This window comes from Emydura macquarii, unplaced genomic scaffold (assembly GCF_026122565.2).
Source record: "Emydura macquarii macquarii isolate MOO-44397 ecotype Brisbane River unplaced genomic scaffold, CSIRO-AGI_Emac_v2 contig_2768, whole genome shotgun sequence".
In the NCBI taxonomy this organism is placed as follows: Eukaryota; Metazoa; Chordata; order Testudines; family Chelidae; genus Emydura; species Emydura macquarii.
In genome coordinates this window covers 28,914,886-28,925,420 of record NW_027132905.1, presented here as the reverse complement: position 1 = coordinate 28,925,420, position 10,535 = coordinate 28,914,886, and the positions used below count along the sequence as shown (strand labels likewise).

Sequence of the window (10,535 nt, the reverse complement as noted above, 5' to 3'; positions counted from 1 at the left end):
TCCCCTTTGTGTCTTTGTCTTGTTTTCTCTTCTAGGAAATGGGACTGGACAGCAACAATGAGACTCTAGCCCATCTCAGCTAACTTCTTCTCTTCCTTCTAAAATCTCTCTCCAGCTAAAGAGAAAAGAAAACAGTTGCTGAAATAAGTTTTACTTACTACTATATATTTAAAATGCTTTACCTGTTTTTAATTCTTTTCTGTATTTTTAATAAAAGGTTAGCAGGATTTGGAATGATGTTTGCCACGATACTAAGCAAGCGAATGTCTCTGCATACCAAACCTTGCTTAACACTGTTTAATGTTAAACAGTGACGGAGTGATATTAACCCCTTTGGCCCACATAGTTCATCTAAATTAATCAACAGGTCTCATCAAATGCTTTGGCATTTGGTCTTTTCAGAGACCCCCTAACTCAGAGGGGATCAATCGAGGCTGCTACTTCTCCCATGGTATCCTGAGAGTTGGTTCATGCAGATTGAAAAGGAATCCAAAGTTCAAGATCCTGGTCTGACCCCTTCAGTGCTGCCTGCCTGGGAACAGTATTGAGTGCAACGCTGCAGTGTTTTGTGGCAGCTGTTTACTGCCTGCTGATGTTTAAGGCTGACGATAGAGGTTCTCATTAATTTGTTTCTCAGTAAATCTCTCTATGTGTACAGGGAATCTCAGACTGGCACAAAGCTAACTTGGTATCTTCAGGCCACCTCTACTGCCAGCCTTGGGTGCATGTCTGGGGCAATAGGTGTCCCTCTGTCCTGGGATTCCCCAGCTGTGAGAATGGTCCCTGGGTAACATTGGCAGCCAGCACAACTTAGAGCAGCCCTGGGACTGCTCTAAATTATGCCTTGGGACTAGACCAGTCTTAGCAGCTGCAGGATCAGGGAACTGCAAAGATGGCTTAAAGGCACCTTTGTGCCAACCCCTCTTCCCCAAATGACACCAAGCACCAAAAGGCTAGTCCTGAGGATCTAGCCCAGAGTCTCATGAAAGGGCCAGCCAGTTGTGAATTCTCTAAAGCCATAACAAGCTCCCTATGGTAACAGGGTCACTTGGCCTTAAAGAGCTCCTGGAACAGGAAAGAGAGGCCCCCTCAGAAAGCTTTGAGGTTAGATTTTCAAAGGTTGCTGCTTGCATTTTAAGGGCCATTTTTGAGTCCTTGTGGAGAAGATGACTAGCCACCCCACCAAATCAATGCACGTAGGCCAAATTCCAGCCCTTTGTGGGAAGCCTGCGTGACAGAGCTTTGCACGGGGAACCAACAAGTAGTGTGGGTAGGACACCGTTGGGATGGAGGGCACCTGCCTATCCAGGCCAGGCTGGATGAGCAGTCACCTCTTGCTGCAGCTACCCTCTCCCCCGCCCTCCCGGATTTGGGGCCATTGGATCTGCTCTGTGTGCAGCCTGATTACCCATGCCCCTGTTGCTTCACCAGCTTGCTTACATGCCCCCATGCTCAGTCCCTTGGAAAGAGCCATTGCAGAGTAGTGCCCTACAGCATGCAGGGCTAAACCACCCCAGAGGTGGCTGCATTTCAGTGGTCAATGAATACATTGTGTAGGTTTTTGAAGTGCTTTGGGATTCTTCATGATGCTCTAGAAATGCAGATCTTTATTGTGCAGGTCACTTTGCCTTATCCCCAGGTGCTTTTTAACAATGTCTGTGACTGTTCTCTGTGCTGCTGTTTTTATTAGTGTTTAAAATGTTTGGGTGTGTCTGTTTGCGGCAGATGTCTCATGAAATGGAAAGACCCAACATCCAAACACACCCGATCATCCCCAAACCTCGGGAGAAAAGGGCTCACTATATGACCTGCATCTTCATAGCTATCTGCATCTTTGTCCTGTATCTCCTGGAGCAGTCCTGGCACCATGCTGCAGAGTACATCACCGTCCATTTCATGGCCCTGCAGATTGGAGCACTGCTCAGAGGGGTTTGCAACTTCATGGAAGAGATCTGGCACGTGGAATCCAGGTGACTGAGTTTACAGCCCTCTGTTCTTGAAAGCAATGTTCAGGTTGACACTTCTAAATGTTCCATAAAAGAAAAAAAGAGAACTAATCCCTGTGACGAAGGTGGGTGAATGCAGGTGCATGGTTCCTACTAGCTATACAGGAGCTGTAGAGGAATCCAAAGATGCACAGGCTTTGCAATCTGGTCTCTGTGGTGGTTTCCCATCCACCCCATGCTCCTGTCTGTCGATGTCCCTCAGGTTTCCCTACTCAGTCCCTACCTCTTCTCTCTCCCTCTCTCTAGTCTCTTGTCCCTTTACTATTGGGAGCAACTCTGCAGATTGCCCATTACCCACAATGTCCAAGCAGGAAGATGCATGAATATTAAGTCACAACTGAGGATTGTGTCGCACCCCCACACACCCATTAAAGCCCACGGGGTCTATGCGGGAGGACGTTCTCTGAGAGGGTTCTCTCACATTGTCCTGGGTAAGGTATGGGTTTGCTTCCTCCCCAACACAGGTTCACATCCAAACGCACCAGATCTCAAATGTCCCTGGGTTGCCATGTCACCCCAGTGGAGCCAGGCTGCTTGGGTTGAGGTAAACCCCAGAGACCCCCCTTAAAGGGAAGGGTCCCCCCAGTGCAAAGCCACACTGGGGCTGTGTTGCCTTCCCACTAAATTCTACAGGGCTGGTGGGGGAGACGATGTGCATCCCCCTGGTGGTTATTTCCCCAGTGTGGGCCCACTTGCTCCCTGCTGGCTGAGTCCCACCCGTGTGGACAGCACTTTATAGGGGCCCCTGGGTGGGAGTCTCCCCCTTTGCAGGGCAGGGGTGCGCTGGGCCTAGACACCCCTCTGCACGCAGATCTGCAGGGTGGGGACTGACAGCACTGCTCTGCCTTCGTATCTCTCTTTTCCTTAGATACCGCAGCAGCCGCTGGAGGGTGGTGAAAGCCTGCCTGAGCCCGAGCCTGTACCGACAACCCCTCTTGCTGGTGGTCTGTGTCTGTAGCTACATGGCACTGTTCCGTGAGACCTGGCTGCCGCGCTTCCTCAACCTGACCCTCATCTGCCTTTGCCAGCTCCTCAACTTTGCCTTTGGGCTTCAGGTAAGGGCAGGACACCCCAATCCCCCACATCCTGGCACTGCGCCCCTCTGCTCCCCAGAGACTCTCCAGGGATCCTGGCAGGCGTAGGCCAGGTTGTGGGGCATTCTACCCCCGCTAGAGGATAGGCCACTTGCAGCACTTTATGAGTCCTCTAGCTCTGGGGTGTCTCAACCCAGGGATTGGGACCCAAAATTGGGTGGCCAGAATGTTTCAAAGGGTGGGGTGGCAGCTCCTGTCTCATGGGCCTGGCTGGTCTCACCTCTTGGCTCCAGGCACTGTCACCTCTGGGGTCCCAGCGCCGCACAGGTTTGACCCAGCCGACAGGAGACCGGGTGGGCCAAATTTGAGCAAGTGGCACTGCAAGCCCAGGAGTCAGGTCACAACTGCACTCGCACCGATTTGATCTAGTCAGGGGAGTGGGGGGGGCAAACCTGAGCGGCGCTGCAACCCCAGAGGTTGCAACGCGTAAAGCGGAGAGCTGAGCCCCGCCAACCCCACAGTACAGGAGCTGCAGGAGCTGCCACTGTGGGGTAAGTGCCAAGCAGGACTCAACCCCCCCCGACCGAAACCACAGCATAGCCTCCACCCCCAGACTGTTTACTGGGTTGTGACAGGCCACAAACATTTCCAAATGGGTCCTGAGCCAGAAAAGGTTGAGAACCACTGCTCTAACGACACCCTTTGAACTATGCAGCCTGGCTTCTTTACTTCACATCATGGACTCATGCGTGAAGGTCCCGAAATCCACACAAGTGGTGACCCATCCCGAGGTGTTTCATTGCATCTGCACACGGGAATTGTACCAACTGAATCTAATCAGTTTCTCAGTCAGTTTTGTGAAATCATGGGGAGCTCTTGGGGGGTCACTCTGAAGTGGCTTTCAGCGCGGCTTATCTCAATCTAGCTTCATTCACTGGTCTAGGTTTACTTGGTCCTGCCTCAGCGCAGGGGGCTGGATTTCATGATCTCTCAAGTCCCTTCCAGCCCAACATTTCTATGATTCTAAGACTGAACTTCGCCATGTTCGCTGTGGCTGATGCACACTGTCTTGTCTGCACATGCTGCTCTTTTTCCAACTGAACCGTTTTAGAAGCAACGATGCAGCAAAACTCCTTTCGTTAGTGCAACCCATTAATATTTGATATCGTCATCCTGATACTGCCATCCACCTTGGCAGGGAAGCTAGCTAGCTACCTGCATTCTGACTGGCTCTTAATGAGCATTACCACCCCAGGGTTCCCGTGCCATCCCCGGCAACGGCAAAACTCCCACTGGCATTTGAGCGCTAGCATTTTTACACCTGTTACTCAAACGAATTCTTGGGAGGAGGTGTATATTTAGCTCCTGTTTCCAAAGGGTTAATTAATGGGCATATTGTAGGCTTACAAAGATGCCCTCTGTTCTCGATACCACCAGTGTAAATCCAGACTATTTCCAATGGCTTCCTTAGGGTTACTCTGAATTGACACTCCAGATTCAAGGATTAGAAAACACGCCTTATAGTGATAAACTCCAGAAAGCTCAATCTATTTATCTTAGCAAAGAAAAGGTTGACTGGTGACTAGATTATACACTATAAATATTTAATAAATACAAATATCTTCAATCTAGCAGAGAAAGCTATAACACGATCACTAGCTGGGGGCAGAGACGGCCCATGTCTGTCAATAGTGAGGGGCAGAGTGAGGGCAGCTGGCTTCAGCAGTGTTACTGAGCATGTTCAGTCTGTGTGAGCATGCTCAGTACAAGCCAAGTAGCAAATCTGGGGGAGCACTTGACCCCACATCCCCCCACGCGTTGCCTCTAGCTGGAAGTTGAAGGTAGACAAATTCAGACTTGAAATAAGGCATCAGTTTATAATGGTGAGAGTAATTAACCACTGGAACAATTTACCCAGGGTTGTGATGGATTCTCCATCACTGACAAATTTAAATCAAGATTTGATGTTTTCCCAAAAGATCTGCTCTAGGAATTATTTGGGGGCAGTGCTTTGGCCCGTGTTAGACAGAAAGTCAGATTAAATTATCACAATGGTCCCTTCTGGCTGTGGAATCTACAACACCACTAGAACTCAGAGCAGAGTTTGGCCCTTGGTGAGAAATAGAGACCTTTACATAAATTTTGGAACTGAAAAGGTATTTTTGTGTGGAAGAAGGAGCAAGGGTGCCTAAGGGATTTGAACACCTAATCTTTATAATACGATTCTCAAATTGTCACCTGCCTGTGTATCACTCTGAAGCTTAGAATGTCTGTTGAGTCAGTGTGAAGCAATGGAAACAGCTACACACATGGTTGAGAGCTCTTGTTTAAAGTATCACCAGGTTCAATCATCACTGGGATTCACCATTGATTACCATCCAAGTTTTAGGTTCTCAGCCATTTTGACTTTTCAGATTTCACCCCTGCACCAGCAAGGCATGTATCTATGCTGTGCCAAGAGTCCAAGACCATTGTGATATCAGAGGTAACTCAGCCAATCAACACCCTTATTCTATAGCTAATTTGCATGCAACAGTTTCATTGGTTGTGGAGGCAGACAGTACAGATGATGGCTCATGTGGCCCAGCTGCCACAACCATGTGACAGCCTGGGCTTCCAGCCACTGGACCACATTGAAATTATCAGGCCCTTGGGTGGCTTCGAGCATCTCAAGCAGGCCACTTGCAGTCTGGACTTCTGGACTGTGCCACTGAAGCCTTAGGCCTCTTAGGGTGTATAACAGTCATGGAAGTTACACATGTGTGTGATCAGAATTGGGCCTGCACTTTGATCTGGGATAAGACACTTAACCCAGCTAGGCCTTAGTTTCCTCATCTGTTAAGGCAAGATGATGATGATTGGCCTGCCTGGTAGGGTTGCTGCAGGAGTTGACTAGGGTTGGGTTTGTAAAACTCTCTGAGACTCTCTAGTCCACTTGCAGATGCTATAGAACTGCAGTGGATGGCTCATGCAGGGGAAATCACGTATTCAGAGAGACAGTGGGAGACATGGACAGTCGCCAGTGGGCTGGGAGGAAATCCTCTTAGCAGCGGGATGGTTTAGTTATGGCACGTCTTCTTTCAATCCACAGAGTCCCTCCGCAGTGGAAATGTCTGAAATCTGTGAAAAGAACAACCGCAACGTAGCACATGGACTAGCCTGGTCTTACTATGTTGGGTATTTAAAGTTAGTTTTGCCGTGTAAGTTGTCATTTCCCTGTTTATCCAGGAAAAAAAAATACTTTGTAATAAAAATCCTCCTTTGAACACGTTAAGGAGGAACCAAATAGCAAATCTGCTACCATCATTTCATTCACTGCTCTATGTCCTGTTCCTCTAAGGCCTTAAAGACTCGATCAGGGACTTCAACAGAGCCAATAACAATTTGCTGAAGTGCAAGGAGACCTGGAAATTGCACATCCTGATCCCACTGAGCTGTGAGATACACGATGACCTGAAGAAGGCTGACAGCAACATCCAGTACTGGAAGGATCTCCCGGCACTGCAGCTGGACCGGGCTGGCACTAAACGGAGAATCTACAAACACAGCGTCTATGAAATTTTGGGTGAAGATAAAAAGGTACATATATCATCATGCTTCTCTAGCTGATGAGCCACAGGAGAAAGTATGTGAGCAGAGATGGGCCTAGGGTGACCAGATGTCCTGATTTTATAGGGACAGTCCCGATATTCAGGGCTTTTGTATATGGGCACCTATTACCCCTCACCCACTGTCCTGCTTTTTCACACTTGCTATCTGGTCCCCTAGATGGGCTTCGGACATGCAGTTTGGATCCAAACTCCGCCAAGGGCTGGGAAAATCAGGTCCAGGATTTTGGCATGGGCCCATCTCTAGCAATGAGAAGTTGATAGCTTATAGGTGGCCGCGGTCCCAAATACTACTGGAGAGCCTTCAAAGGGTCAGTTCAGAACAGCAGCCAGCAGTTTGGATGAAGAGAAGCACATGCATTTGCACAGCCGTGGGATTCAAGCAAGGCCTCTCCTTGCAGCCACAAACCTCTGCAGGAAAATCCCACTTTACTCAGCTAGATGTAAACCCTCTATGCAGCAATATTTCTGTCTGGTCATGTCGGCACTAAATCCAACTACACCCAGGAGCAGCATAGCCCCTATTATATTGGCAGCAGTGACAGCCTTGGGCATATATCCCCATGCAGCAGGATAAGGCCTCCCTGTTCCAGCCTCCCCCCACCCTCCAAATACACACACTGCCAGCTTGATCCCCGCCCCTGATCCCCTCTCCCTGTTCCCATCTGTCTCTGGCATTGTCAGGCTGTGGCAGACACTGAAGTGCCTGATCCCCTTGCTTGCTGGGAAAGCAGAGTGCTGGCTGCACCAGTCCAGCTGGCCGGCATAGAGGCAGACCCACCCCATGCTCGTGAGCAGAAAGAGAAAGCAGCTGGGGAGAGTCTCTTGGTTGCGCAGAGGCAGCAGGGTCAGGGTTCAGTGGGGAGGGAGCTGAGGTGGTCTTTGCATGGGCAAATTTGGCCCCCAAAAGCCTAGGTCTGACCCTGCTTGGCAGAGCTCTGGCAGTTGCTTTCCTGTGCATAGGATGGAGACCCACAGGACTCTGCCAGCAGTGCTGGGATTCTCGGGGACACCTGCATGGGGACCAGCTCTCTCCAAGGAAGGATCCCTTAGCCATGGTCCCAGGACTGCTGGGGCAATGCCTGTGTTTCTCTCTCTCCCATCCCTCTAGCTGAATTACTGTATTGTGGAGTATGCCACCCCGCTGCAGTCCCTCTACGCAATGTCCCAGGATGAAAGCGCCGCCTTCAGCCGGGACGATCGTGTGGAGCAAGCCCAGCTTTTCTGCAGGACCCTGGGGGAGATCTTACAGAGCTCCAAGGAGTGCGCAGGCTGCTACCGGCTCATTGTGTACGAGGGTGAGACATGGGGGGGACTCACAAAGGGAGGAGAAGCACTGGGGTCCCCTCCATCTGCTGATTCTCACACCCAGCAGCTCACTGCAGCCTCTGGCGCACGCCTGGCACTGCATCAGCACTATACCATCCTCTCACGGGTGCTCTCTGATGCTCACTGGTCTGGGTAAGAGGAGCTCATGAGTCCCTGGGTCACTGATGCACCCCGGCCTGTTGGGCACGTCAGCCCTTTAATGCACATGGGCTCCTGCAGCACGGGTGGCTGGCTCCTCTCACGCCACAGCCTGTTGGGCCACGGGACGTTTCTGTAGGGCACTTGGGGACCTTTCATGGGCAAGGCCCCCTGATTAACAGGGTCTCTGATGCCCCTCCAGGACCTCTAAGTCAGGGGGATCTCCAGACACAGCCACTGTCCCTCAGAGGTGACTGATGCTGTGGGGTAGAAAAACCCCTATTTAGCCAGTTTTATTTAGCCTGTTTTGCCCTCTGCCTGTTTCTCCTGCATTTGCATTTTACTGGCGCTGGATGACAAAACGCCAGCAGGATTTCATAAAACTCCGCTGCGAGGGGAACATTTTTCATCTGGCTCAAAATTTTTAAGTGAAATATTTTGGGCTTTTTAGTTTTACTTGGGGGGGGGGGGGAGGGGGAACACAACCACTCTCTCTCACTCTTTTACCTTTTTCCACTGGAGAAAGGGAGGGAAAAGTTTTAAAAGTGTGTGAGTGGGTTCTCCCCCCTACTTTCTCTCACTTTTAAAAAATATTTCCCCCCCCACATTTTCCATTGGGGGAAAAGTTTAAAATTGGGGTGGGATAGAAGTGGTTCCCACCAAAATGAAAATGTAGCGCTGAACACACACATACACCCACCTCTGCTAGCTGACGTTGTAGCATCTAGCTGAGGCCCAGCCGCCACTAGAGGAGCAAGAGGGCCCCAGTGCGTGGGTGTGGGATGGATGGGGAACAACAGACTCCTCTTGCTGACGGCAGGGTTGCCAGTTTTGGATGGACGGATTCCTGGAGGTTTCATCACATGACATAATCTTTAATTAAAGATTAATCTTTGATTATTGGACAATCGGCAGCCTTAGCTGAAGGTTTAGAGACTTCGCTTGTTAGAGGCTCAGCTCTCCTTGGATTCCAGCCCACTGAAGCAGGCAGGGTTTGTTTTTCTGTTATATTTTCCAGAATCGGGAGACAGTGACAGCCATTTCCTGTCAAAGGAGATCCTAGGGCACATCAGACAGCAGCACCTGGAGGAATACACCGTGTGTGAGGGGAATCAGCAATCCACTACCTTCCTCTCGACGGAGCCTGACATCCTGATCAGTGACTCGGAACTACCCAGGAGTCTGCAGAGTAACGGCTTCTGAAATGTGAGGGTGGGATTGTCAGGTTCCTCCCTGCTCAAGCACAAAAAGAGAGAGAGCCAAGACAGTGCAACATTCAGGCTTCATTCCTTCCTCCCCAAGTACTGTTCTCTCTCATCATTCACATCCTGAAAGTTGAGTTGTCTACGTTCCTAGACTTAATTATGCTAGAGCACCGCCTACTGGGAAGCTATTGATAGTAACATCCCATTGGTCACATTTATTTGAGCTAGCAAAATTAAACATGATCCCCATAAGCTGCTACTTGTTTAACATTCTATCATCTCCCCATAACATATGTATTCTCACAGATTAACTTCAACTTGTTCTTTGTTTTTACATTAACTAACTCTTAACTTGCTTGACAGCTACTGGATTTGGGAGAGTTGTTCTTTCATGCCTTAGTATTGTCGTGCGTATACCTTGGAAGTGGATTGATGTTGGCGCATGTGCTGGTTGTGTTGTGTTTTGAGAGTCTGTTCTGATATCTATCAGTCGCTCATCATTCTATGTTCCTTCCACGTCCCGCTGATCAAGTCTCAGGACAGTGCATATTTCCCCATCCTTCACATCCACTGTCTTGTCTTGGGTACCTAGTGGGAAACTATTTGATGTTTTGGTGAACAGCTGCTCATCCACTGCTTCGTTATTTAATTGTTCAGTGTGTGTAGCTTGCTTCCAAGTGCAGGATTTGTCCTGAGGAAGTAGTTTGATCTCAGCAGGGTCTTCTGGTTGTACTTTTGGGAGGTCTTTAGCTTGTTGATCACAGCAGGCTTTGGCTTTTTCACATCTCTCTTCCTTTTGGTCTGTCACTCCCTCCATCTCTGCTGGTGTAATGGGTACGAAAGTATGTGTTCATCTTGACATCAGATGTTGTACCAGGCTGCTATTAAGGCCCGTCTGTGGGCATGTTTCTCCATTGAGGAACAGTTTGCCATATATTTTCTCTGATTTTTTTCAGCTTTCCTTAATAGAATCAAAGCAATTTTAACTGCCAAATTCTGCATTGCCTTTGACTGGTTGTGGTATGGTGGTGATATGATGTGACAGAATTCCCATTCCCAGGTAAACTGCTCAGCCTGGATACATTTCCTTGGTGCTCTGGTTGTAATTTACATGGTGTCTGTGGTATTATGATCATGTCATCATATAATTTTAATTTGACTTTTATAGATGTGAGTTTGTTCACTAGCTTTGCACATCTGTAGCTCGCAGTAGAG

General features: G+C 49.2%; 1 protein-coding gene across 1 annotated transcript; it reads left to right on the top strand.

Annotated features, from left to right (window-relative positions):
• Positions 1 to 1,698: 1,698 nt before the first annotated feature.
• STING1 (stimulator of interferon response cGAMP interactor 1) lies at positions 1,699 to 9,599 on the top strand. The gene is made up of 6 exons (XM_067566593.1): positions 1,699 to 1,970; positions 2,875 to 3,061; positions 6,132 to 6,240; positions 6,381 to 6,619; positions 7,760 to 7,946; positions 9,134 to 9,599. The coding sequence occupies exons 1-6, from the start codon at positions 1,699 to 1,701 to the stop codon at positions 9,316 to 9,318; spliced, it is 1,179 nt and encodes a 392-aa protein (XP_067422694.1). The 3' UTR covers positions 9,319 to 9,599.
• Positions 9,600 to 10,535: the final 936 nt, after the last annotated feature.

Bases quoted from the DNA above. Each gene is read 5' to 3' on its own strand.
- STING1 (XM_067566593.1), top strand. From the start codon at position 1,699: ATGTTTGGGTGTGTCTGTTTGCGGCAGATGTCTCATGAAATGGAAAGA. The intron at 1,971-2,874 runs GTGACTGAGTTT...TCTTTTCCTTAG, and splicing joins ATCTGGCACGTGGAATCCAG to ATACCGCAGCAGCCGCTGGA. The intron at 6,241-6,380 runs GTAAGTTGTCAT...TGTTCCTCTAAG, and splicing joins TTTAAAGTTAGTTTTGCCGT to GCCTTAAAGACTCGATCAGG.